Source organism: Botrytis porri (genome assembly GCF_014898465.1).
Source record: "Botrytis porri strain MUCL 3234 chromosome Unknown BPOR_002, whole genome shotgun sequence".
NCBI classification, from domain to species: Eukaryota; Fungi; Ascomycota; class Leotiomycetes; order Helotiales; family Sclerotiniaceae; genus Botrytis; species Botrytis porri.
The window spans coordinates 2,898,103-2,925,777 of record NW_024066076.1 but is presented as its reverse complement, the minus strand read 5'-3'; the positions used below and the strand labels follow the sequence as shown (position 1 = coordinate 2,925,777).

Sequence of the window (27,675 nt, the reverse complement as noted above, 5' to 3'; positions counted from 1 at the left end):
AATATTACAGAATCATTAATTTAGCACAAATGAATCACAAAATTAATCTGCATGTAAAATTTATGTACTTGTTATGGCTTTTTTTTTGCATTTCAATTCTATCCCAGTCCATGATTATCATCATTTCGTAAAACTTATTTTTTATCATAATAATTTATTGACTAGTCAGAGTCAAAACCTCCATAGGTAACGTGGAATCATTTCAGGAACAGGAACGAAGCGGAAGGCGAAGGTAAACCTTAGACGTAATGATGCTTTATAGCTTTTGCATGGCAGCCTGTTCTTATTAGCCGTTGTCAATGGGATCAGAAGGGGCATAGCATACAATATCGGAGGATTGGACATAGTCCTCGAACTCAGCAATCTCCTCTTGCAAATCATCAAGACCAATCTTGTCATCCTCAATGACCAAGTTGATCTGCAGCTTCTTGATACCGAAACCAACAGCAACAAGTTTAGAAGCACCCCAAACGAGACCCTCCTTCTCGATACCACGAACAGCAGCCTCCAATGCCGCCATGTCGGTCTCATCATCTATAAGTCGATCAGTATTACTATTAGCATCAAATCAACAACTCGACTCACCCCATGGCTTGACATCCATTGTGACGACAGACTTGGCAGCAGGCTTGGTCTTGCCCTCCTTCTTCTTCTTGTACTCGGCCAAACGCTCCTCCTTGATTCTGAGAGCCTCCGCATCTTCTTCCTCGTCATCACTTCCGAAAAGATCGACCTCATCATCATCCTCTTCCTCGGCAGCTGGGGCCTTTGCTGGGTTCAAGGTAGCCTCGGTCTTATCTGGGCCATATGAAGTGTATTCCTTGGAAGCATCACCTGGGAGGGTACCGAATTCCTCGGTCCAGGAGTTGATGTGCTTGTACCATCTAGCAGCGTGGGGGAATTTTGCGGCATCTGGGGCGGATTGCTGAGCCTTGAAGACGGCTACATCAGCTTGGCTTGGGGAGTATCTATAATCTTTGATTAATATTTTTTCCCCTCGTTTTCTTGGTAAATTGTTGTAACGAGAATGGAGAAATCAGAGGTGCAAAAAAGCTTGGTATATCGCCATAACGCGGTTCTTGAGGCCGCTCAGTAACACGGACCAATGTTGCTCATCATATTAGGAATTGTTTGAGGAGGGGTACTGATGCGCAAATAGACACATCGTGGATGCTGGCTCGCAGGCAGAAATAAAAACAGATGAATATCCAGATAAGAAATTATACACATACCCAACGATGTATGAACGAGTCTCCAACCAGTTGTTGAGCACTAAGTCAAGTCAATTTCTGCGCTTTCCAAAATTCTTCGACTCGAGATTATCTATCTCTGTCATGGCGGGGAAAAGCTTACTGGTAAGACCAGCATCGTTGACAAAGTCTGTGAATCCCATTGTGAGAAATTCAAGATATCTTCTTTCTTGATGTTAAAGGTGAAGAGATTTTTTATCTTTTAAGAAAGGAGGAAAACAAACAAAATTGGTGATGTTGATTGTAATGAGGAGTGGTGGGGTGAGTCAAATTTTGGCAAGAAGATGGAACTTCAAAAATGGTGCTTTCGGCTGCTTTCCACAGTGTGAGAATTTGATTGGCCCAGGCATAGTCTACAATCGCTTAAAGCGAAATTAAATTAACTAGTAGGTACAATCATGAGATTCCTAGTGGCGGGGCGGGATCAGGCTTGATTCTCTCTGCCCAATGGTTGCCGTCAATAATAAGGCACAAAAAGGGTTTGCTTACCTAAGCTGGCGTAGAGCTAGTGGGGGGAGATCGCGGGAAGCTTCCACGTTCCGCTCAGAATGCCCGAGACTATTCTAGATAGAATTTCTAGATTCACGTACACATATATATATATACTTTGTCCTTCATTCAAGACATGTTCATTGATAGTATTCTTTTTCTTTTCCGTTTTAAAGACCCCCAAGACATTCGACTTCACGACAATGAGAAATATCAAAGTATTACGACAAATTGAGAGCTCTTCTCGTCTTTTTAGAGGAGCTCCTCTACAAGTTCGAATCGGACGACCATTGACCGAATTCCCATTACATAGCAGTCATGTATTTACCTATAGAAACATCGCACCTCTTACTGCGCTCCGCACATATGCAAATGGACGTCCACACCCCCCAGGCGGTACGCATCGCATGGATATGGGTGGCGGAGAACAAAAGTCTGCCTTAGAACAATATGGTGTCGACTTAACTGCGCGAGCAAAGGAGGGAAAACTAGACCCGGTCATTGGTAGAGATTCTGAAATTAACAGAACTATACAAGTACTATCGCGGCGGACGAAGAACAACCCGGTGTTGATTGGAAGTGCAGGAACAGGAAAGACAGCTATATTGGAGGGCTTAGCACAACGAATAGTCAGAGGCGATGTGCCAGAGAGTGTGAAAGACAAAAAAGTGATATCGCTGGATCTTGGACAACTTATTGCTGGGGCGAAGTTTCGTGGTGATTTTGAGGAACGATTGAAGTCGGTCTTGAAAGAGGTGGGTATTCAATTCCATCGTGGCGGTAGCTTGCCAGTAGATATAGTCGTTTGGTTACGTTTTTCAAGTACGCACGACCAAGTGGTTCACTTGAGACATATACAAGCTGTCGATTTAGACATAGACCTGCTCACAATGCTGTATTTCGCAATATCATTTTGCACGCTGTGCAAGACCTACCATTTGTTGCTTGAAATTTGTAAATGTATGAAATTGTTCTAACAAATCCTAGGTCCAAGAAGCTCATGGAGGTGTAATTTTATTTGTGGATGAATTGCACACGTTGTTAGGATTAGGGAAGGCTGAAGGAAGTGTTGATGCAAGTAATCTGCTGAAACCTGCACTATCTCGGGGTGAATTGCAATGCTGTGGGGCGACAACACTCAACGAGTATCGACTAATCGAGAAGGACGTCGCTCTGGCAAGACGCTTTCAGCCTATTCAAGTCAACGAGCCGACGATTCAGGACACAATCAGCATTCTGAGAGGCATCAAGGAAAAGTATGAAGTGCACCATGGAGTTCGCATTACAGACGGGGCTCTGGTTGCTGCTGCTACCTACAGCAATCGTTACATCACAGATCGCTTCTTACCCGACAAAGCAATCGACCTCATGGATGAGGCTGCAAGTGGTCTGAGGTTACAGCAAGAGAGCAAGCCGGACGACATTATGCAGCTTGACCAAAAGATCATGACGCTACAGATAGAGCTCGAGAGTCTCAGAAAGGAAACAGATATCGCCAGCAAAGAACGACGGGAAAAGCTCGAAAATGATCTAAAAGAGTGTCAAGAGGAAGCGAAATTGCTGACAGAGAAATGGGATGCAGAGAGGTCTGAGATTGACGCCATAAAGAAGACAAAAGGGGATCTCGAGAAAGCTCGCGTTGAACTCGATCAGGCACAGCGCGAAAACAATTATGGCCGCGCTGGAGAGCTAAGATATTCCGTAATCCCATCATTAGAAGCAAAGTTACCCAAAGACGGAGAGACAGGCCCTTCTGCCGGAGGTTCTTTGATCCACGATGCTGTGACTGCTGACGACATTGCGGCTGTTGTATCACGTGTCACTGGTATTCCTGTTACAAAGTTAACTTCGGGGCACGCTGAGAAGCTTATTCACATGGAAGATACTTTGAGACAATCCGTCCGTGGTCAAGATGAGGCTCTCAGATCGGTTGCCAATGCAGTTCGAATGCAACGAGCAGGGTTGAACGGCGAAAATAGACCACTTGCATCGTTTTTCTTTCTCGGTCCGACGGGTGTGGGAAAAACCGAGCTTTGCAAAAAGATGGCAAACTTTTTGTTCTCGACTGAATCAGCTGTTGTTCGTTTTGATATGAGTGAATTTCAGGAGCGAAATACGATCTCTCGAATGATTGGTAGCCCCGCCGGATATGTTGGATATGATGATGCTGGTCAACTTACTGAGGCTGTCAGAAGAAAACCTTATGCAGTTCTTCTATTCGACGAATTCGAAAAAGCCCATCGAGATATCTCTGCCCTTCTTTTGCAAGTATTAGACGAAGGGTTTTTGACGGATAGTCAAGGCCATAAAGTTGATTTTCGCAACACTTTGATCGTCTTCACTTCCAATTTGGGCGCAGACATTCTCGTTGGCCTCAACCCCTCGCATCCATATAAAGAAGAGACAAATGGTGATATTACACCTTCTGTCCGCAACGCTGTAATGGATGTTGTGCAACATAATTGTAAGTCTGCCTAGCCTCCTGTGCTATGTTTTTCTCTTCACTCATAACTAACAATAATCACAGATGCCCCTGAATTTCTCAACCGCATTGACGAATTTATAATATTCAAACGTCTTTCCAACGAGGCTCTCCGAGATATTGTAGATATTCGACTCTTGGAACTTCAGAAGAGGCTAGACGATCGCCGAATCACACTTGAAGTAGATCACGAGGTGCGACAATGGCTTGCTGATAGAGGTTATGATCCTAAGTTTGGAGCTCGCCCGCTCAACCGACTCATCTCCAAGGAGATCGGCAATGGACTGGCCGATATGATCATCAGGGGAGAACTGAAGACTGGCGAAAATGCGGTGGTGAAAATTAATGCTGAAAGGAATGGTTTAGCTATTGAGAGCACTGGAGCTGTGGAAGTGTAAAATATTGGTTGAAAAACGGATGGTACATGCATTATGGGTTATGAAAAATGGTTTCAGCGGCATGTTGTGGCGGATCTCTGCTCTTTTTTTTAGGTATGGGCGTTGGAGGATGCATGGATATGATACCAGTAGAAGTATGATCTCAAATTTACATACGTTCTGATTGAATGTAATCTCTTTGTTATATGATTATCACTATATGTAGACATAATGAGACCCTTGTGATCCCTCTGCCACGCCCTGGCTCCCTCAAGGTCCTTCCTACATCAAAATAAGATAATTGCATGATATCGACATAATATATGAAACTATCTGCATACATGGTATCAATGGAATCTACAAAACTATGTGATTGTATAACATCATTATAATATATGGGAGTTGAGTGGGAAGTGACAAATTCGAGCTTTCTAGATGAGTTAAAGTATATGGTAATCAAATCATATTCAATGCCTACCAGCTACTTGGAAATTCTGCAGTCATCCAAACCCTGTAGGTATTTGTATGGAAAAAGCCAAGAATGCTCGACTTAATATAGTATGCTCAATTCGTGACTTCTAGCCTGGTGTTGTCATGAGTATGATGCCCGTATCTCCATTTGGCACCTCTTTCATGGCCACAAAACCACACCTTTCATATAATCGCCGAGCTCTAGCATTGTCTGACTCTACTACAACACTGCATACAAACGCTTTGCCCTGCCCCGCTGCTTCACCTCCTGCATATTGCAAGGCTGCCTCAATAAGCGATTTCCCGACACCTTGTCCACGAACATCTGGTAGAGTAAATACCCCGTTCATTCGATAATGGCCTGTTGCTTGTTCGTTGGATGTCTTATCACCAATCGCTTGCCATGGATTTCCAAGGACCGTCATGTCTTCTGGGCCATGAATCAATGGGCCTAGCATTGAAACAGTACCGATTATTTCAGAATTTTCAAGCGCGAAATGTGTAGCTGCGTGTGGATTTGCAAGACGTTCGTACCAAACTTCATCTAAAAACGCAGCTTCCGTAGAGTAATTAGATGCGAAAGCTTCAGGTGCGACTTGCAGAGATAGAAGCCTAAACTCTTTGTACCTTCCGACATAGGACCGCACAAGATCTCCACTGGATATATGCATGATTTCGTATGTCATTTTGACGCTTTAAGGTGTGAAGTAATAAGCTTCACTATTATTGATAGATAGGAAGAACGTTGCACTGAAATAGTGGTACACTGACACCACCAAATATCAACAAGAAGCGTTTCTCTCCTCGGAACCACTCTCTGGGTAACCTATTATATGATGCCAATTGGGAAAACAGTGTTGAAGAGAAACACCAACAAGAAATTATGTTATTGCGAATGTTCCCCTGCTGATATCCTCGCGTGACTGGTTAAAAGCCTCCAAGTTAATGCTGGGAACTGATAATAAATAGATAAGCGCCAACAGGGGGGAAGAACACCAAAACCCGTATCGCTAAACGATAGCCAGTCATTCAGCCAAAATACATCAGAATACTACCACGAATAGGTTCCCCTCATGTTTCACAGCTCCAAAATCAGCCTTGTGCGCCTCTCGGCGGCAGCATTCACAGCACAGCACAGCCTACACATATAAACTCATGAGGTTTGCCCATCATGATTTCAATCTTCATTTTCCTGCATAGTATGCATGCGAAGCCTATACAACATGGAGAAAGACGGAATATTCGCGGATTTCGACCAACAAGTTGTATATGAAGGCAGCCTCGACCGAGCGAGAGATGAAAAGACCTGCAACTTTGTTGTCGAGTTTGGCAAACTCGAGGCTCGAATTGCCTTTGATCTGAACGCAGGCGAAGTGAGGAGGCTCCTAGATGAACCTTCCACGCAAGCCGAGCGCGATCGACCTCCTATACGATGGATGTAAGTGATGGTATCAAATTTGCAAGAGTGTTTGCTAATATGCGACAGCAATATCTGGGGTCCAAACCGACAGACTGATATAATAGATGTTCTTGCACATCGGTATGGGTTTTCTCCAAGGCTTCTGGCCATCATCAAAACCCTGCCACCGAATAATCAGAGCAGTAAGGATCATAGAGTCAGTTACAAAGAGAGATTGTTCGAAAAGGATGATATCGAAACTGGCAGAGCGAGTATGAATATGCCCAGAACACATGCAACTCATCGTGCGCCCCCGGCAACCACGAGTCATTATACCATTGCACAACAAATGATCAACTACCAATCCGTTGATGTAGGGGCACGTTTCATGTGCATTGGCGCGAATTGGATGCATGATATCGATCCACCGATGAAGGACAAAGATAATCCAACAGTTCAAAATTTATTCAGAGACAGAGTTCAGTGCAGGCTCTGGTCTTGGCTTATACTTTGCGACGATAATACAGTTATAGCCGTACATGAAGATACAGGGCCAATCAAGCCGACGAAGAAGGATCTCAAATCACTGCGTGGCAATACCCTGAGCGTTTTAGGCCAACTTTCTAAGTCCGGTCATGAGACGGCGGATCCAATATCCATGCAGTCTGTCCGACAAGTTCTGGATTTGAATACAGCGCACGCGAATAGCGGAATTGAAGGAGCAAGTAATCTTTTTTACTATCTATTTGATGACTGGCGAGCTGTTTACAAAACAGTGGCTTTTTTCAGGGGAAGTTTAAAAGAGTTGGAGACCTCTATATTTGAAGACATGACAAGAAAGTCCAATAAAGGTCCTGACATAAGAATCATCCCCCATCTTCACTTCCTTAGCAAAAGAATTCGTCGGATGCAGCATTTATACAACGGCTACCATAACCTCATAACCAGGATTCTGGAACCAAAGAACTCTAGTACGTGGGAAGCCGGCACACCAGACGGCTCATTCATGACCCAAAGTGGGAGAAATGGGGTCAAGCTAGCTGCTTCTGCGAGTCAAAGGTTCGAGAGACTCGGCGATCGCTTAAAATTATTAATTCTGGGCGAAACGGGTGAATTTCAAGCCGAAAAAGAGGCACTCAGTACTCTGTATTTCAGCATCAATTCACAAAAAGACTCTCAAGCTACTGCCCGCCTCAATCGCTCGGCTACTCTACTCGCCAAACTATCGGTGCTTTTCCTTCCCGTATCACTTATGACCTCTTATTTTTCAACCCAGCTTAGTGATATTGAAGGCAAGTATTCGCTGTATGATTACTGGGTTGGGTTTGCGGTAGTGGTATCGGCGTCATTCGTCTGCTTGTTCTTCTTCAGCAAATTGTTGATGTGGGTAACAGAGACCCTGGATATATGGGCGAAGGCTTTAGGAAAGAAATCTAGGCATATCTTTGTCAGTCTTCTGAGAGGCTTTGAGAGGAAAAAAATTAAGGCGAAGGGGAAAGGAACGATTAGTGGTAAAGATGATGATGATGTGGATGATGAGTGATTAGGATTCGAATCATGACTTGGCTTGGGTATATAGGCTTTCTTTGAAGGCAAACTTTCGGATGGGAATAATGGATTTTATATGGGTTGTACTGAAAAGGATGGGTTCAAACAAAAGCTAGGCGTGGCTATTTTTCCCGACAGTTTTAGCTATGCGATGGAGCATACCGCATGTATCATCGTTATCATTGATTTTTGCCATAATCGATATATATATTTACAAGAGAATAAGGAAGGGAACGAATAACAACATTGCTTTCAAACTTACAGTAAGGCATAACTTCTCCTGCGGAACCATATGAGAGTGTCTGCCTTCGACAGAGCACAAATTGTTTGTGGAATTAAAAGCCTCAATGCTACATGACCTCTTCAAGTTTCCAAGCTACGAAGTGCTATTTCCAGACCAGTTATCGGAGACTCGATGAAAGATCTTGCTTCTCATCTAATTCGAAGCATCTTATTCTAACCTGACAGACTTTGAGTATAGATACACATACCAATTTCAGAATGCAATACCAACACGATGTATTACTTCTGTCGACGTGCTCCACATCCACGTTCATTGTCGAGAGATTGAGTAAGCACGGCGTCGAGAAAGAAGACACCGATGCCCATCTTGATCAACATGTTACTAATCCGGATTATCGTCTAGATTTGAGAATATCGGGTTGTTCCATAGGTTTGGTTGCTGCGAATACTCGACGGTGGTTTTTTGATGTGCTTCGAAGCTTGAATATTACCCAGAATTCAAAAATTGGATGCTTCGACTCTCTTCAATTGTGGGGACGGATTTGGTCTTTAAAGGAAGTTCAATCCAAGAGACATACTCAATCTACCAATAGAATCAAAACTATGAAATCGAGTCAATCAACCTATGCAGGAACCCCAATCCCTCAAACCCCACACATTTTCCAGTCTGCAATTCGTACAATCGAAGCCTCTACTCGTAACCCCAACACCCAGTCTAAACAACCGTAACCCCAACCACCCAACTCCTGTAAAATAAATCCGACACCATACTATATACTATATGAGAATACCCGATACAAAGTACCCTATTCCCCATTCCTCTTCTCCAGATATAAACACCGCAACCCTCCTCTCAAAAAGATAGAAAAACAGAAAAACAGAAAAACAGAAACGTAAATATCGACAAAACGATGGGATAAAGCATAAGTCGATAAAACAGACAGGAGTATCCTGCGCCGCGTTTCTCGGGTGCGGTTTCTCATCCACATATGTGCAAACGTATGCATCTCATCTCACCTCAGATAGGTAGGTATATATATGTTGAGAACTTTCTCGTCTGCATGTGCTCCAGCCATTGTGCCTTAATTCCTTCCTGGTGAGACTCCTGGCTTGCATATTCTGGAACACCTAGGAGGAGGGTAATACAGATGCACCAGGTGCCAACCTATGCATCTTAATATCTATTTAGATATTCCATCTAACAGCGGAGATAAAATCATATCCGTCTGTTGTTTCACTTGATCACGGAGATACTGTACAATATCTCCATTCTCACTGTATTCTCATGCTTGCACAACAGATGAAATATCTTACCTACCTACGAAATGTGTTGTTAAGGGAGGGTAGGTAGGAAGACTGTAACAGGATCGAAATCTCGAGTTTAACCGCCTACCGCTATTCTGCTGTCGGGTCTGCCATGCCAAGGTTCTCTCACATCCACTTATCGTTCCCTTTCACACCAAGACTTTCTGATACATTGAGCGCGCTGCGCTCAGGAGAAACCAACGTAACATCAGCACCCATATTGCATCTTCCATCTTCCCACTCATCTCTACGAGTATCCAGCGGGTATTCAATCATCACCGCAAAATACGCAGCCGCGCAATGCGAAAACCAAGCATGCTAACGAAACGCCTATTCATTTACATTCGCATCACACTCGTCATTCCCAGCACGTCCCCGTATCCGATGCAGCTTGTAAGGTTGCGATCTGTGTTCACTAGGATACCGTAAGTGCTAACTATAGCTAGTAGTTTGCTGCTAAAAGCCATCTAAGAAATACTTCACGCACTTCGTAAAGAAGCACCAATCGCAATCGTCATCCTCTCACTGCCGATCTGCAGATTCAGCCTTGTGGATATTAGGTATCATTATCTGCTCTCTCGTCATGCAACGGAGACGGCACAGCGCACCTCTCCGTACGCATCGACCTGGCCAGTCAGTTCTTTGGTGTGAGGTTAGTCTCCTCAGAAGCAGAAAATTAGATTAGACTTTGAAATCGTATCCCGACGAATGAAGATAAAGGGTGATGCTCGACGCGCGAGAGATAAGCGAATTCCATTCCCGGTTTGCGTTTGCCTATGGCAAGATTAAATACTGGAAATACCCATCTCGTGATAATAAATAATGAATATTTAGATCTAGCAGCCAAAGCTAGCATAAAAATCGTCGATCCCTCAAACTTCTTCTACACAGTCGATGGTGCTAGCAATAGCATCGCTGATGTGAGCACGACATACCGCGCCCTGAACTTCCTCTTCGGGACTTACCTCGCCTCGCTCCCGCATGCATCCTCATCCTCGCTGTTTGTCTTGTTCTCAAACAAAAAGCTCCCCTCAAATGTCATGTATTGACATGTCGGCTTATGATCCTTCAGTCAGAGATTGATTGTTTCGGGGCTCATCTCACTCACTCAACGTGCCTACTGCATGCCAGCACGCCAACCTGTCCGCTGTTGTCAGATCTTTTCTTCCTTGTGCTGATCCACAACGCTGTGGGTGGCTGACGCTGGCCCGGGAGTTTCATTAAGGTTATTTTTTTCTTAAGAATCTTTGGTTGCTTGGTACTAAGATGGAATGCCGTGGTATCTGACCAAGTGCTAGATAGCATTGGTTACTGGTAGCAGACCCATTTTTCTTCGCATGCATTAGTTCAATGAACAGGTCGATTCTGTCAAACTATGGACGAGAATTGGGCCATAATAGGCCAGCGAGAAACATAAGAAGCGACCGTAGAGCTGAATAGGGGTTGGTAAAGAGAGATCTTTACTCATTTGAATATTCACACCATGATTTTATTCACGGTATACTAAAAATGGTTAGGAAAAAAAGGAAGCCAAGACTTGGGCGAGATCAAAGTCAAAGGTCTCGCCCCCGTACCAAACATTTATTTGTTTAATCAATCGTAGGCTACAAGATACCAAAGTAATTAAACGGTTCATACCCATAAGATACAGGCTTCAAAGCCTGTATCTCCACATGAGATCAGAACGTTTTAGCCGGTCCTACCCATACCCATCCGAGCAGACCAATTAGATAGGGGAAATTTACAGAATAAAAGGTTGCCTGATGAGAATTCTAGACCGTACACTATACAGTGTGTGGAGTGCTCCACAGTCTCCATAGTCTCCATATAAGAAGGCTTTTTCCAACCGTCAATCTTTTCCCAGACATTAATCCCTACTTGTTAGTGCCAGCGGGAAGAGGCTTTTGAGAGGCTCCTGCTCCGTACACTACTGAGACCTTAAATGAACAGGGAACGAATCAAAGATTCCATACCCCAGGATACATAATAACAGTGGTGGCTTCCTGTAAGGCTTTCTTGACCATTATCCCTAGTCTCCAGATCCGTCCGAGGAACCGTGCTGGCTCGTCTTGAAAATTCTGGATTCGTAACCATGCTCGCGGTGCTCGCTATGGAAGCAGGATGTAACCTTAAAATCCGACAATGTGTAATCTAAAATCCTTGTATTGGGTAGCCGCGGGGAAAGAGATGTTGCAGTGCATACGTCTACCCACATCCCTGGACATGTACGATGCATACCCAGAGAGACGAATAAGAAAATCTTCACTCCTCTGTTTATCCATCGTAACGACATAGCCAATAGGGGAAAGGGGAATATTTACCAAGTATGGGAAATACCGACCAACTTGTGAAATGCGTGATTTTCTGACTTGATCTGACACTATTATTCCCTCCATGCATTTTGCACACTGACTCGAAGTCGAACAGCGCGGCTTGAATCAAACTCCAAAGTCGCATTTCGAAATATCGACATCGGCAAGTATCGTTGCAACTTCCATCTAGATCTAGACTAGTAGAGTGAACATGGTTCAGCCGGCTTAAATCTTACCCACTCACTTACCGTCCTTTACCGTTGCCCATCGGAATTCCGACTCCGTGGTTCTTCCCCCCGCCTTCCCCCGTGCCAGCCGCTCTGACCAGATGTTCCAAGACAAGACAATACAATGTCTACCTAGGTATTCACACGCGAATAGATACTTGAGTAAATTCGTCGAATCTACGAAATGTGTTATAGTTCTCATTTCGGGAGCTCGATCTCCTGACTGAATATTCAACACGAATAGCGCACCAAGTGATATTAGGCTTATGCTACAGATCTGGAAGAGTAGTGTCGATGCTCCAAAACTAGCTCGTCTGCATGTCACGCCGGAGCCATCTGAATGTGAGTGCAATGTAACGTAGCCCTGTCGATACTTTAAGTTCAATTCGAGCCGTCTCGCCACTGTGTACCGACCTACACATACTACACTAAGGAAAATGCCGTCTGATATTTAATAAATCAATGAACGATAGCCGCGAATACCCAATATCAACGAGCACCTAGCTTGTTGAGATCTAAGATCTCAATACAACCATACATACATACGTACATGGCGGGGTAGCTCAGTGGCTCAGTAGCTTCCAATTGACCAGATCAACTCTGACAATTGATAAGTCTATCTCTTCGTTGGGACCCCGTCGATGAACAATATTCGAACCTTGCCACTCACACCTCACTCGGAAAACTCCTTATGCTAAGGCATTATTGGCAGTTTTGACATGCTTGGGAGGTGTAGCGGTATTGTCGATGGTGTACTACGCGTCTCATATGTAGATTCAATGCTCGGAGTGAAGTTCCGGATTATACCAAAGATTATCATGTGTTGAAAATAAGTCGATTAGAATATCCGGCTAGAGCTTATCCTGATTAGATCTTCTTGGACTCAGTCGATTGTCTGATAATCTATTGGAAGATAGGAACGACATGAAATCTCTTGGTGTACCCCTCAAACTAAAGTCCACTAATTTATCGCGTGCAAGTTGCAACGCCGTAGTACAGTACCAACAACTTGGCCCTCGGACCCTTGGTTATACCTCTTCTATGGTTTTCATCACATGCATAGATAGGTAATTCAAGCCTCATCAACACCATTTTCAAGAGTAGGCTGGTAGAAAAATCAAAATCAAAATTGGGATCCGATTGCCAAACACAGACCTGGTATTCGTCTCATGTCTATCGGGCCCAGAATGGTCTCTATACATAAAACCTCTAATCCAATAAAAAATAATACATACTCAATATGCTAAACGCCATTCGCTATGCTGTGGTATATTGTAATGCTCAATTTCACTCCGTATTTCGTTGAAGTCCGTTTTCATACCCAAATCCCACCCTTTCAAACGGCACTCCCAAAACTCCTTCTTTACCAATTAGGTAGAGGGGGGGCACCTCGTTGTGCTCTCCACGCATTGCTTCTGTCCACAAAATCCCGGCCGAGTAACCAGCCCCATCGCTCTGATAAAGGTTGCGAAACTTCCCATGATATCTCGTTGTAAGGATTGTCTCCCCATATGATGATTTGCCCCGTGTCATCTGCCTCTCCAATGCAACTCCCAAAGTCCTGAATAAAACTTGGCGCTATATCTGCAGCTAAATTCATCAGTCGTTCTCGCAATGAAGGAGAAGCGATCATATCAATAGCGTAATAGTGAGCTTTTTCGAGTTGTGACTTGTTGGGCTTGAGGCTTGGAGGAAGCATGTCAGTCATGGAGCGCAGAAGGGCGAGATGACGGTCTGGAGAGGAGCCATCTACAATAGCAGGGTCGGAAAGGAGTGGACGGAAAAGTTCCCGAATCTCAATGCAACATCTTTTGCGATCGTATGGCACCGTAGCCACCAAGACACTTCAGACCATTAATACCACCCATAAGCTGCGTCGTCCATAGGAGCTACTAACTTTTGTCTTGAGGAAGATGCCCTAGGTTGTTGATCGGTAGCGTTGCCACTGCCGCTGGCTCGAGGGACGCTTAGAGAGGGGTGTTGAAAATTTGAAGGCCCCATTGCAGATTGAGCATTCCGTGTGTATCCTGATGTATCAGGTGAGCTTTGTGAGTTATGTGGACGGAGCCCGGATTGATGTACCATATATGGCTGAGAAGATAAAGCAGCCGAATCGGCATATGCATATGTGGATGGTGAAATCATCGTCGATGTCATTGGTATTGAGCCCATGGACATCATCTCTGAGCTTAAAGAAGCCGGGGGACTACCGGCATTTGAAATAGATGCGCCAGAAATAGATGGGGATAAAGAGTATTGTCGATGATCGGAAGGAATTTGTCCTACTGGTTGAAGCAGGAGACTTTGTGTCGTTGAGCCGTATAGTTGCGCCCGAAGAGTTTCGTTTTCTCTTCTGAGTTCGTCATTTTGATATCTCAAGCGCTCAATCTCTTCAGATTGCTCCGAGCTCTGTTCTTTTTGGGCTTGCTCGAGGTTCTTGAGGTGTTCCTTTCTTCTTCGGCCTGGTAAACTCATGATTAGTTTTTAGTTACTCGTAATGTAGACCTTAGAGTGCATACGGAATTCTCTTTGTGCAAGACGATTGTACTGTAACTTTTTATTAGTCTCTGTATAGTAGTTGCCTATAGGAAAGCAATATACCTCGCGCTTGCGTTCTTCTTTATCCGCTGAAGAATCCATTGCTGTTGAATAAAAATATTGCCTAGAGTCGTGGATGGTGGACGTGAAAGTGGTGGCCATGGTTGTGTTGGGTGATGCCTAGATGATATATAACAAAAACGGTTTGGATGGAGAAGGAAAGTGAGTTATATCAGTCATTCCTTCAGGTCCGCAGTCAGTGAGATCATCTTATCCTTGAGCACTAGCATTTACATCCTACCAAATATGCCTCCTAGGCGCATGGATCCATACCTCTCCAATTTAGGAATGGCTATCGTGCTAATATTCAGCCTTGAATCTCTAGGACTATCCCTGATCTTGACCAGAGGTGGGGGAAGCCACCGCTTTTAACAACAAACTCCACCCGTTATAGTCTTCAGGGATGGGCGTGTATATTCCCATGCGCTCTCGACTAGGATTAGTTTCGACATAAGCGAGACACTTAGAAACTCATTTCTTTGATGATTCGTTGAAGGAATCAAGCGAATGCGAGCTTTAGCTATTGGCTCTAGCTTTACGGAGTGTGTATGTACTCTGTAGAATGCCAAATTCAAAAGTTTATACATGCTTACACAAAGTAGTAATAAATCATGTCCTCTTGAACAATGGAAGAAGCCGCGCACTAACACTTTGCTCTTCTTGTTTGCTTACTTTGGCTTTTCAATGTAACCTTTAGATTTGTCCTCAGAGGTTTTTTCGTCACCTGTCATTGCTATCCCAGTATTGTCGTACAAACAGACTAACCTCCAGAGTATTCTTGTGATCTATCGACTGTTGAATCATGAGAACTGCATCTATGTGATTAGCTACACTATTAGACACTTGGAACTTCAATATAGGGTTAGAGTTGTGGTTAGCTACGTATCCTGCGAATCCAAACACTTCAAGGCGTGCTATTTTCGCACCGTGACGATGATCCTAGGCGGTATAACTGATGTGTTAACCTCTGTAAGGCTAAAAGAATGATGATCCTTCGAGGTGATTTGTCTAGAGGACCTCAGCTCCATGAAAGCTTTGAAGGTTTTCCCAAACCCGATAGAGCCAATCAAAGCATTGCTCAACGCACCAATCAGCAGCTTCAAGCTAAATCGAGCTAAATTAATCCAATCTAGAGATTCGTCAATGGGAAGATTCTTGATTTGACAGCCTACTGATTATGGTAAAGAGCTAGGGTTGAATTGGCATCATCACCTTGGGGTCAGATTAACAAAAAGCCATCAAGTTTTATGGAACGATGTCAGATTCTGATTCTGGAGACAATGAGCAGCATGTGCCATGTACATCCGGGCCTATATTCTTACAAGGAGGTACATCCGGTGTATGTACTCGGGTGTCCCAGGCCCATCATTACTCGAGTAGTATCTGATTGAATTATTCTTACCGATTGTTCACTGTGACATTGACGTCGAATTAACGTTGTTGCCACACGAAATCGTAACCCAGCAAATAGGAATTCATATGTTGCATCGGATATTTTTAGAAGATATTTCGTTAGATTGTCCCTGGTTCCTGGAACTGGACCCAAAACCCGAATTTGCCTCACCTAAATGGTGTTCCCAGCAGTTGCTTCACAAATCCTAATCGTGCATGCAACAACCTTTTGATTTCAATTGTTAATGATAAAAAAAATGAGGGTGTAGTTCGTTCCGAGTCAAATCAGTAATGCAAGACATTTTGTCGCACAAAAGTACCGAAAATATCTAAGACAGGACTTGAGAGGCGCAATAGCTATCAGCCTTGCCTTTGCTCTAGTAGGATAGTGTGATATCGCAGATATGGGGTAACGGTCTATAATTGATAGTGTCAAATTAGTAGCGTGTGAGAATGTGGTATAGAATGTGGTATCAACTGAAGAGGTTTATGTGGTTATTAGATCGTCACCACCGCCCATGATAGATAGATTTCAAGTGCTGACATACAAAAGTAAGCATGCAGATTACACGTCACTCATAAGATATAAGATCCAACAACGGTGTTGTAATCTATAGAAGGTCACATAATCATGATACAGTGCATAGTCGTGAATGTTTGAAACGACACGCACTCTGAGGTCAGAACCCAAATAGGACATTGATCTATTTTCTTTTCTCTCTCTCTCTCACTCTCTCTTTTTCTTCGGGCTGAAAACCCAACGGCTTGCCCCTCAAATATTACTTTTCTTCCTGGTGTTTATTAGTACCTACTGTGCTGTACTCGAGAACCGCTTAGTTGTGGCATTGACTGGTGTGTCTTGCTTGGCAATCCTTCAACATCTTGATGGCCCATTCCACGAATTAGTACAGATTTTAACAAGTAAGCTTGAGAAAATCGGGATTGGTTGCCATGGAATATCGACTAGCCGCTCCTTATGATAATTCAACAATGGTAAGAATCGACGTAACGCCCCGGAGCGCTACCTATACTCGAGTAAGTAGTAAGTAAGTACACGGCCCAGAATGCGGTGGTAAATCAAACTTTGGATTTAGAGAGTTTGCCTGGCGCTAATCGCAAAGGAGTAAGTACGATACGATACGAAAACCACTACTGGCTGCTCTCCACACGGTCAATCTTTTCACTATCTAGAGACTAGACATTCGCTACAGTTATCCGAATTGGGTAGTGCGAGCTAAGGGATAGACTGGGTGATTGTTTAAGTATCTGGAAAATACCGGTCACTGCCAGACTGCCATGGCCACCACACAGATTGACAATTCAGACTGCAGATTTTCGGGGTTCCGTAAAGTGTCACAATAAGGCAGTTGTCTCGCGAAGGTTTAGCCGCCAAATATAGATCACTATGGCTGTTACAATTTGAATCCAGCGAGTCTCCAATTCTGTTCCTCCGTTGACAACCAGAGCTGATAATAGCCCCGGCAATGCAGGAAATATAGGTACGTATGATGCAGCTAAGAAACCTAAGGAGAGGATGTGGCCGTGCATCTCACTAGGTGATGGTGCTAAGTGAAGGTATGAATATAGATCTCTAGAATCATGAGCCGCGTGGCACAAGCACGGAGCAATCATGGCGGCATCCTTCTCCATGGATCCAACGGATAGGCCGTAATGCTACCACACGCGGGGATCGTAGAGAGGCGTAAGCCGAACCTTCATTTCCATCAATACAAAGGGAGGCGAAACATCCATAGCTCGATCCATATAGTACAGAATCTTGTCTGATCTTGTCTCATCTTTTAAGGCTGACTCGGTATTGACTATAGAGGGTGGACTTCTTAGATCAAACGAGGCAGTTACCGATGAAACATCCATGTTACCTCTTCTATTGATTCCTTTCCGTAATTGATCTTCGTTTGCGTACAATACTACATTTGGAGCTTGAGCCTGGGTACTGGCCGGTTCCGAATGTCACCTTAGCATCGGGCTTATCCCATGATGCACAGTCATCAATTTAAGCTTGTTTTTACTATGTTGCTTTTGACATTTCCTCCCAGTCTTTTCAGTTAACCTTAATGTGAAAGAGGATGCGGCGACAGCACGGCATTTACTTGAAAGTTTCTGTATTGCGAATCGTCACTCTTTCTTTCATGCTTAAAATCAAGCTATGTACTTTTGAAACTTTTTAACTTCATTAGGTATCTCGAAAATTTGTCGTTGAAGACTCCAGTGTTCCTACCGGGCTACGCTGCTAGGCGTTGAAGCCTCATAAATATGCAAGTCGATCTAAAAAAATTCTAAATGTATGTTGTGCATCAACTTTTGGGGGATAGTTATGCGTCCTGCGCCCATCTTCGCTCTCTCAAAGACATTTCCTTGCCAGAAGCCGCTCGACTACCATCGTTCTCTCCCCTCCAGGCCCAGTATTCTCCCAGTCTGATTTCTGCGTATGCAGCATAGTCAAAATCGATTTGAGATATCGTGGCCTGGATCAATGCCCAAATCCCCCAATAGAACCCTGGAACCGCCCTGAATATATCCACTTCGATAAACATTCTCTGAACCTCTGCTTCTTCGTCACAAGTTTGCTTCAATTGAGCAAAATAGTTTCGAATATATTCCCGAATGAAATCGAGTCTTTCTGCGCGTGTGGGCATGTATTGATGTTCGCAATCAAATCCTCCCCACTCCGCGAAATGGTTGGCAATATCAAAGGCTGCTGGAGAAGGAGTGGCATATTCGTAATCGATGAAACTGACTGTTTCTACTGCAGCGGGGGTAGTAGTGCCAGTGGGTTGGGGTTGCACGATAACATTACCACTTAGAAGGTCGCAGTGGGCAAATACGAGCTGGAAAATGTCAGCACGGTTCTCGGCGGCAGGATGTTACAGCGGGAGTTGCATCGTTATGGTAGCACTACTTTGCGTCCAGAGACAACTATGATCGCATCGGGTTTCACGAAGGTCACTCACACTATTTTCACCAAGACCAGGTCGATTACTGAGCTCATCAACCAGGCGAGTCAGTTCCTTTTGCAAAGTTGCCTGTCGAGTCTTTTCTACCTCTGATCCCACTGGAAGTGCGTATATCCATTTTTGCATCACCGTCCAGACATTAGGGGCTGGTTTGCCAGGAGCGGTATTGTCAATAGCAGATTGGAGAGCAGGCTCCATCTTGCTTAATGCAGCTGGGAAAGCAAATTGTTCACTACCATTTATTTCTGTGGGTTGGACCTCATGATTCGTCGCCAGACAAGGAACAACTGCGTGCCACTCTGCCAATCGTCTAGCTACTCCACGCCAAATTCTTTGCTGTCTGAGGTCTGCTGGACTAGTAACCGCTCCTCTAATGAATCGATATAGCATTCCATTCTTAAATCGGGCAAGTAATGCTGGCGCTAAATTGTATTGCGTAAGTAACTCGTGATTTTGAGTCTCACGTTCTCGGTCGATAATTAAATCGGTTCCTTGGCCATAAGCCCGCAGCAGAACTGCCTCATTATCAATCTCTTCCGTGGTGAGCCCGGGTCTGTTGTTGATAACCTTCAATAATGTGTTTGTTATGCCATCCGTAAATCGTATGAACTCGATTTTTCCATCGGTTTGTTCCCATTCGGGGCGCAGAGTTAGGATTAGACGTAGAGCGGATGTTTGAGACTCGGCGGAGTTATAAGAGAGGGGGATGAAGCGAATCTTGCCACTCGAAGGAGTATTCGGCGTTGATATTGTGGCCATGATGTTTGTTTACGAAAGGAGCCGGCCGCAAGCGAAAGGATTCAAATCGATGCAGAGTCTTTATGCTGTTTCAAATCTATTAATAATCTGTAAAATGATAGGATTTCAAAACGGACCTACTCGAACTGGATTTGTCTTAAATGGTATAGGACTATGAGGCCCTGGGGGGGAGAATAATGTTCGTACGCGATTGACCTACAGAGAACCACGTTGAACAAATAGATGCTGAATTTCGACAGGTATGAAAGATTTGATATTCGAACACCTCTATAATATATTAATATCACCAAAATATGATGGCTAGGTGAAGAGCAATAGGAGTGCTCTCAAATGACACTTTTGCGCTGCTTGCAATTGTCTTGTGTGTGTGTGTGTAGCTTTGAGAAATGTAATGCAATGTTAATCAATTGAGGTTCAAAAACTTTCTGTTTGGTTCTTTAAAGTGTTACAACTAGACAATGTTCCAAGAGAAAGGGTCGAAATAAAATGGTGAATAAAGGAGAAGATTAATCCAAGATGAGGGGATTGGGAATTTCCTGTTATTTTCCAAATAGGGTCTCGTGCTCTCTAGGAAGACCCTGAAAAAAGATCCCGCTTATTAGGTAGGCCCAGGAACATTCCGCATAATCTCAACAATCAGGAAGGTGTGTTTCCCGCACTAACCAGAATCAGAATCAATTAGGTAATCATTAATTGTTTACATGTGATTGTGATTGTGATTGTGATTGCGGAAATCTCTGGGGCGTTGTAATTCTCTTCAACTACCTGCGAAGTAGTATATCAAACTCTCGTTGTTCAGTTAAAATAATGACCCCCTTGAGACAGACTGCTTCATATCTCCTTGTCCATCGGAATTCGGCATATCGCAAAAACCATTAAAGATCATATACACAAAACAAGGTCTTAATCGCCGCAAATACATACATGATCTGGAAAGCAAAGCTAGGTACAGCCTTAATGATGATATCTACTTGTGTTCCACAAGAGATTGGTAGTATCCAGTGAATCCGAACTAATGTTGAAATTGATTATAAGTATATGTGTGTATATATATATGTATACGTATGCCTCCTGACATTTATTTGGAATATACCGGGGTGTCATAGCATCTTTCTAGACTCTCTGTAAAACCCAAAGCCCCTTGGTGGCTCGCTTCACACTCTGTGTTCTTGTCATCTGCCTTCTCATCGGAACATTGGCACCCTCTTCAACATCTTTCTCTTCGCCTTGTTCCCTTTCTCTTTCCCTCCTTGCCTCATCCTCATCCCTTATTTCTTTCTCCCTTTCACCATCTCTTAAGCTCTCCAATTCCTTGATTTTCCAAGCCCTCAGGCCCCACATACACAGTGCAGCTCCTATATACATACATCCTGTATAGATCTGTGCATGTAGGTATATATCCCCAGATGGGGCTCTCAATTTTAGTCCAATTGGCTCAGAAAAAGTGCAAGGTATCACGAGCACTAACCAGATAATAGATAGAGCCGAAGGAAGGACTTTGAGACCGACTACCTCTGCACCCACCGGGGCGACTGTAGCCCAAAAAGTGCCTGATACAGTTCCGACAATAAGAGCAAAAAATATGAGAACTCCGTATGATTTAGCGAAAATCCAAATAACGAGACAGAATAGCCCTGCTAGGAAGGTGCAAGTGCCCGCCATATTGATTCGCCCAGTTGCATCTGAAAATGCTCCTACAAATGGCCGGCCGAGACCTTGACCAAGATTTAAAATAGCACCAATGACCGAACCTTGCTTGGCTGAAAGGCCGATACTCCTCGCGTAATTAGGTAAGGAGAAGAGAAGAACGATATATGCGAGCATACTGAAGAATCCCCATCCAAGTAAAAGAAAGAATTCGGGCTTCTTGAACAATTGTATGTCAAAAGCTTTCTGGACAGATCCAATCGCATGGTTTCGATCCCTGACCAGAATTGTACATACGGTGTTGACTGCAAAAGCCAAAATAGCCAATACTCGGAAAGCCCAACCGAGCCCAATGGATTGAATCATTGCATTTGTCGCCAAGGAATATATCAAACCTCCCAGCCCACTTCCAGCTGCTGAAATGCCATTGGCTAAAGATCGACGTTTCGAGAACCATTGTGGGACTACTCCAACGCTACCTACGAAGAGGAAGCCCATACCGAACCCAAAAGCGACACCTTGTGATAGGAATAGATGCCATATCTCATATGCGAAAGAAGCCCCAAGAAGCCCCGCTGTCTCGAGGACAATACCGATGGCTAGAGTGACTTTTGTTCCGAATTTGCGCGTACAACTCGTGGCTACCGGTGCGGTGATGAGGGCTAAAGAGATCGATAAACCGCCAACAAACGCATATTCAAGGGAAGTTGCACCAGGAAAAGTATCACTCGCAAGGTAGTGAGCAAGGAAAATACCATAAGACTAATAGATTCATTAGCAACGAAAAGCATGAAAAGCTTGCTCACTAACACTATTGACCCCCCAAGTATGCCCGTTGATCAAGAATACGCTTGCGACACAAACCCAGCCATATCCGCCATCAGGAGGTACATCCACGGGGCTCGAATCCTCAATTCTTTCTAGGTCATCGGTGTGATGCTTTCGATCTTCCGCCAGAAGATTATTATCCGATGGGCCCCTTATGACTTTGTCCACATTCTCCACCATATTCGCATTGTTTATTTCGTTGTTGTCATCTCGTCCTGACCGCTCATTGTTGATGGCACTCATCTCATACAGAAAGGTGTATCCTTGAAGATAGATACAGAAGGAAATAAATCAATCGAAAAGAGCATAGATAAGATATACACGAAGAACGGAAACAAGTACAGATTAAAGATACATATCCGTGAAGATAGATTCCAAAGGAAATGCTAAGGAACCTCTGTATTTGAGGAAGGCAATGACCTTCCCACTTACCGGACCGGCGCATCAATATGATTGTGAAGGGCGCAAAAGTTTTAGTCACGAAATGCTTTTTCTTACCTCCCCGCGAAGCTAACAGTGCTACTGGTATAGAATCGGAAATAAGATATTGAGAATCCTTCTTCAGTAGGAATAATTGAAGCCGATGGCCCGTCCATAGCCCTCGCCACCAATCAACTTGCTTAGCCATGTGGACTGTGGATACCTACCAGAATGTACTGGGTTTATTATCGAGAGATTGATATACTTCGTATTATGATGGTAGAGGCTGTGTACACAGTATATATTGAATGTATTGGATACATTGAAGAAAAGGAAGAAGATGAAGATGCAAGGTCAATGTTATGGTGTTTGGTAGAAGGACCATGTACGAGGGGACAAGGGGAAAAGGATCGAGAAGAGAAATGGAAAGCTGCTGGCGGAAACAACCAGTACGAAGGTGAAGGGTTATACCGCCTTCGTTAGCCCAGATCCGTTTGGCCGGGCAGATTGATTTAATTGGTGGTAAAACAAAAGCGGTGTACCATAACTCACAGTTAGCATGCGGTGTACCTTATCTCGCTTACATAATCTATCATTGTCGTAGTACCATTCGCTCTCCCTCGTATTACTAATCAACCCCCCTTGTTGTATTCGTTTTCCCCCAAATTCTCCATCAATTGGATCCATAGCAGAAAGAAGAAATCGAGGAAATCGAGGAAATCGATCGAAACTTCCAAAGCTCAAGGAGGAGAGAAAGAGGAAGAAGGATTCGAGTACATAAAGTGTATTTTATGAGGTTCTGATTTGGGAAAGCATGTCTCCATAATTTAGATCTGATCTAATACCTAGGTACGTGTTGGAGGCTCAAATCCGAGAGAAGGTTGTTGCTGAGACGACTGTTTAACCTTCAGCCGATTATTGACTTCGGCGCGAGAGCAATAGAACCAACCTCCACAGGTAGGTTGTACTGTGTGATTTATATAAGAAAACATTGAATGTTTGAAGAATACAAAGCGATACTTGATTTCCTCCCTATTACTATCAACTCTATAATCACAGACCTATAAAAAAAAGTATATGTTATTATTATTGTTGTTGCTTGTCTCTCTTTACTGTCTCTTTTGTTGATAAGCATTGTGTTCCTTTTTACTTTCCCCTCGATAATTTCATCATCCTCTTCCTCCTTTTTGCGATCATACTATCTACGATATCCTAAGCAATACGCACGAATCACGCCTCGAATTACATCTCAAACATTATCACAGATACTTGGAACTTCCACATTGGATGGAAACTCTGACGCAACACACCGCCAACAAATCCTCGCTACACTGCCATCGATACTTAAAGCTTCTTTGCCAAACTATAATTTTTTGAACCAACTTTCTTCAACTTCGAATTTTTACAATGTTACTGAGAGGGAAATCCAAAGAGCCAACCGACCATAATGTCACTCCTCCTGGGCCATCGTATATGTCAAACGATCAATTTGGTAAGCTCGATCTATCTTCTCTCTTGTTTGCAGCTACCGGCAAAGCTCAAGGCCTTGAGAAATGTTGCTGCTTCTTACTGACAGTTGACAGCGGACTACTTGGCAGATCTGAGAAACAATCGTGTTGCTCGTCCGAGTGGCGCAAGGCCTCCCCCTCCGAGTAAACGGCGACAATCCAACTCAATATCATCGGTATCATCAGTTATCACCCCGCAGACAAATGCCCCACCAGAGACCCCAGCTTCTGTCGATCCTCAACCGCGGCCCGGAAGTTCATTTTCTCGCAGACCAACTCGAACTTCTGTTGGATCATATTCTTCCGTCAGCTCTAGAGCAGGGCGATCCCTTGTTCAACCACCACCTCAAGAGCTTCCTCTCAAACCTTCCGAAGTTGTACCCAGTGCTACATATATCGAACGAGGTCTAAGATGGATGGAAAAGGAGGAGGCAGCGTCTCTGCGAGAGGCTATGGAGGATATGGATCTAAACGGAGAGCACGACGACGAAGTGCGGATCCATAAAGCTGCGCAAGAGGAAGCATCCGAGTTGGTCTACACGCACCAGTTTGGGGATAAGTTCAAAAATCCTGATGCGCCGTATCGATACAAAGACCATTTAAGAAAGAACAGTTATGCGCGTGCAAGGACTCAAAGCGTTGGACGAATCAATAGCCCTGCTGTGGCTACGGAGCTTGCTAGAGTTGCAATTCCAAGAAAGGACTCAATTGTGAGCGATGAAGATGGACCAAAAACCCCCGTAACTTCAAGGCCTTCCTCCCCATTGAAGAACAGTGTTACTCCAGAACCAACGTTAAGTGGATCCCTAGATACCGGTCGAGATGCAATGGCTCAAAAAGCTACAAAGACTTACGGCAGTATTAGCCGACTGCAAAACGGAAGAAGAATGAGCGGTGGTGGCAAGAGAAACATTAGCGGCGAAATCAAAGGTAGCTTTACTGGCGAACAGATTTGGGAGGAACCCCAGCAAGAAAGCACGAACGATTCCGATCGTGGTCGACCCATGGATGGCCGCCCTACCTCTGCTTTACAAATCAAACCTCGAAATCCCCTCAATCGTGTTCAATTTTCGGGGGATGTTCCACGATCCAATAGTACCCCGCCTGAAATCACCAAAAAGATATCCACAACCGAGATATATAAAAATCCACCAACACAGTCAAGAAATCCCGCATATACTGCAAATACGCCCCCGGCAAATGAACCAGATGCTGTGAAGGAAGAGATTCCCAAAAAGAATGGTGTTGAGATCAGAGGTGATGATATACGTCAAGCGACAAGCATGCGTCTTAGTGATCGCAGCCCCAAGCTCCCCACGCCCACTGCAGTCAGTGATAAACCTGGCCGTCCAATTGTAAGCTTTGACAAAAATTGGAAGCCGCAGGAGGCTGATGACAAGCCAGAAGTGCGAAGAAGATCGCCGTTCGATCGCCGGCCAAATAGCCAAAAGCAAAGCGTACCTGCTCGACCAGGTCCGACGCCTATCACATCAAACAAGGATTTTAATGCACCGACCCAAGTGAGCGTCCCAGTTCCTAGTATAAGTGTCGCAGAATCAACACCGTCAGTCCCTACCTTAAAATTTCCTGATTCCCCTCAAATTTCTATTTCGGCTCCTAGTGTTCCAACGATCATTGAACCGGGATCAAGCCCAACCAAGTCAGCACCGGCTGTACCAACGATAAATATTCCAACTATCAACGAGCCAGTATCTCAATCTGTACCTCAAATACCCACGATTTCGGAGCCTGGCTCTTCACAATCAAAAGCAAGACCGCTTCCAGATCCCAAGACTGCCTCAAAACGCCCCAATCCACGGCAAGCCCCCACACCGATTCCTCGAGGCCACTGGTCTCCCGCTGCAGGTAACCGAGCCACAGCAACTTGCCATCAGTGCCAATTACCAATTGAAGGAAAAGTTGTAGCTCTCCGTGGTGTACCCGAACGGTTTCATCCGGAATGTTTTATTTGTTTCACATGTGGCACCGCTCTTCAAGACCTCGAAATTAGCCCCGAGCCCGCCGTTTCTCGCGCAGCACGTCTCGATCGTATAAAGCGTCGTGCACAGGGAGAGGCAATCCCTGATACCGAAGGTGAAACAGAAGCCGAAGACGGAGATGCTAGGTTACGATTCTATTGTCATCTCGACTGGCACGAACTCTATGCTCCTCGCTGTAAACACTGCAAAACTCCTATCATCGGTGAACATGCCGTCGCACTCGGGGAACACTGGCACTATGGTCATTTCTTTTGTGCAGAGTGCGGAGATCCTTTCGAACAAGGAATGACGCATATAGAAAAAGACGGATATGCCTGGTGTCTCTCATGCCAAACCAAACGCACAGAACGCAAAGCCCCAAAATGTAAGAGATGTAAGAAAGCCGTTCTAGGTCAATACGTACAAGCACTAGGCGGTGAATGGCATGATGAATGCTTTCGATGTGGCCATTGCGCGGGTGGATTCGATGATGGGCAGATTTTCCCTTGTCAGAGAGGAAATAAGGGGGAGGGTGGTGAAGTAATTGTACTTTGTACGGGGTGCATGGAGAAAGAATTAAAGCAATGAAAGGTTGAATGACTGATGTGTATATGGTCGCATCTGTATTTCTTGTCTGACGTTTTTCACTGCAAGGCTTGGGTGGGTTGGGCGGTCGTGTTCATTTCATTAGTGATGTCTTTTGCAAGCATGAGCGATCGCGTTTGGTAGACAACAAGCAAGCAAGCAAGCATTTTCTTTTGTGCATACATACATTTCTTTTGGGGGAATAGTAGTAATGAGAAATGGAAAGGATGATTTGAGAGTTGGCAATTTTGATGTGTGATGTGATTACATGTAATTATTCCATCTGGCTCTTGTTCTCCGTCATTTGTGAGTATCATGCCTATCCATGCGCTCAGTGATCAAGCAAAGAGGTGACATAATTCGAATTCTCGTCACAGCTAAAGTCATTGTTCATCGGCCCATGGAATTCCTACTAGCGCTCACAGTCCACTGATTGTTGGTTACATATTGTAACCGAACTAATAAAGCGACAACGCCTCCCTCCCTATTCATCACAAGAGAGGAAAAGAAGAAGAAAGGAAGGGGTTAATTCTCATGATAATGATAATAAGACCCTTCGCTCGAAATTCCACAGGATATCGTTAATAGGAACTTTGTTGTCAGCTCTAGTCGAGTTAAATGGATGTATATGTACATAGGATTTACAAGATATGAACTTTAGGATCCTCTATACTCTTGCTGTCGATTGGGGTGCTGACTATACTGGATATACTGAAAGGGGTTTTAATAAGTGTTAGTGGTAATAGTAGTAGTCTTTGGGAAAGTGAAGTTCGCTGAAGTTCGTGGAATAGTCTTGTGTTTGTTGGAGTAGGTGGGGAGGTAGGTAGGGATTTGGGGAATGTTGGGATTGAGGTTATTTTTGAGAGGGGAATTAAGGATCT

The 27,675-nt window shown here is 44.2% G+C and overlaps 8 protein-coding genes across 8 annotated transcripts; 3 read left to right on the top strand and 5 right to left on the bottom strand.

The window, feature by feature from the left end:
* Positions 1 to 29: 29 nt before the first annotated feature.
* On the bottom strand, positions 30 to 1,661 carry EAF01_001863 (uncharacterized protein). Its single transcript, XM_038910113.1, has 5 exons — positions 1,354 to 1,661; positions 1,233 to 1,272; positions 586 to 968; positions 326 to 534; positions 30 to 277 (listed from the first exon to the last, which is right to left on the bottom strand). Exons 1-5 carry the CDS (start codon positions 1,391 to 1,393, stop codon positions 257 to 259), a joined length of 693 nt encoding a protein of 230 aa, XP_038774925.1. The 5' UTR covers positions 1,394 to 1,661; the 3' UTR covers positions 30 to 256.
* A 281-nt stretch (positions 1,662 to 1,942) lies between these two features.
* Positions 1,943 to 4,852, top strand: EAF01_001862 (uncharacterized protein; the record flags this gene model as incomplete). Its single annotated transcript, XM_038910112.1, has 3 exons — positions 1,943 to 2,494; positions 2,727 to 4,203; positions 4,267 to 4,852. The coding sequence occupies 3 exons, from the start codon at positions 1,943 to 1,945 to the stop codon at positions 4,617 to 4,619; spliced, it is 2,382 nt and encodes a 793-aa protein (XP_038774924.1). The 3' UTR covers positions 4,620 to 4,852.
* Positions 4,853 to 5,176: 324 nt separating this feature from the next.
* On the bottom strand, positions 5,177 to 5,755 carry EAF01_001861 (uncharacterized protein; the record flags this gene model as incomplete). The annotated part of the gene is made up of 1 exon (XM_038910111.1): positions 5,177 to 5,755. The coding sequence occupies one exon, from the start codon at positions 5,753 to 5,755 to the stop codon at positions 5,177 to 5,179; it is 579 nt and encodes a 192-aa protein (XP_038774923.1).
* A 424-nt stretch (positions 5,756 to 6,179) lies between these two features.
* Positions 6,180 to 8,292, top strand: EAF01_001860 (uncharacterized protein). The gene is made up of 2 exons (XM_038910110.1): positions 6,180 to 6,507; positions 6,556 to 8,292. Exons 1-2 carry the CDS (start codon positions 6,275 to 6,277, stop codon positions 8,009 to 8,011), a joined length of 1,689 nt encoding a protein of 562 aa, XP_038774922.1. The 5' UTR covers positions 6,180 to 6,274; the 3' UTR covers positions 8,012 to 8,292.
* A 4,304-nt stretch (positions 8,293 to 12,596) lies between these two features.
* On the bottom strand, positions 12,597 to 15,038 carry EAF01_001859 (uncharacterized protein). Its single transcript, XM_038910109.1, has 5 exons — positions 14,943 to 15,038; positions 14,705 to 14,883; positions 14,623 to 14,650; positions 14,001 to 14,565; positions 12,597 to 13,947 (listed from the first exon to the last, which is right to left on the bottom strand). Exons 2-5 carry the CDS (start codon positions 14,801 to 14,803, stop codon positions 13,467 to 13,469), a joined length of 1,173 nt encoding a protein of 390 aa, XP_038774921.1. The 5' UTR covers positions 14,804 to 14,883; positions 14,943 to 15,038; the 3' UTR covers positions 12,597 to 13,466.
* A 3,388-nt stretch (positions 15,039 to 18,426) lies between these two features.
* EAF01_001858 (uncharacterized protein) lies at positions 18,427 to 19,827 on the bottom strand (the record flags this gene model as incomplete). Its single annotated transcript, XM_038910108.1, has 2 exons — positions 18,427 to 18,942; positions 19,066 to 19,827. The coding sequence occupies 2 exons, from the start codon at positions 19,825 to 19,827 to the stop codon at positions 18,427 to 18,429; spliced, it is 1,278 nt and encodes a 425-aa protein (XP_038774920.1).
* A 1,005-nt stretch (positions 19,828 to 20,832) lies between these two features.
* On the bottom strand, positions 20,833 to 23,120 carry EAF01_001857 (uncharacterized protein). Its single transcript, XM_038910107.1, has 2 exons — positions 22,285 to 23,120; positions 20,833 to 22,236 (listed from the first exon to the last, which is right to left on the bottom strand). Exons 1-2 carry the CDS (start codon positions 22,543 to 22,545, stop codon positions 20,941 to 20,943), a joined length of 1,557 nt encoding a protein of 518 aa, XP_038774919.1. The 5' UTR covers positions 22,546 to 23,120; the 3' UTR covers positions 20,833 to 20,940.
* Positions 23,121 to 23,439: 319 nt separating this feature from the next.
* EAF01_001856 (uncharacterized protein) lies at positions 23,440 to 27,035 on the top strand. The gene is made up of 2 exons (XM_038910106.1): positions 23,440 to 24,214; positions 24,306 to 27,035. The coding sequence occupies exons 1-2, from the start codon at positions 24,130 to 24,132 to the stop codon at positions 26,795 to 26,797; spliced, it is 2,577 nt and encodes an 858-aa protein (XP_038774918.1). The 5' UTR covers positions 23,440 to 24,129; the 3' UTR covers positions 26,798 to 27,035.
* The last annotated feature ends 640 nt before the right edge of the window (positions 27,036 to 27,675 follow it).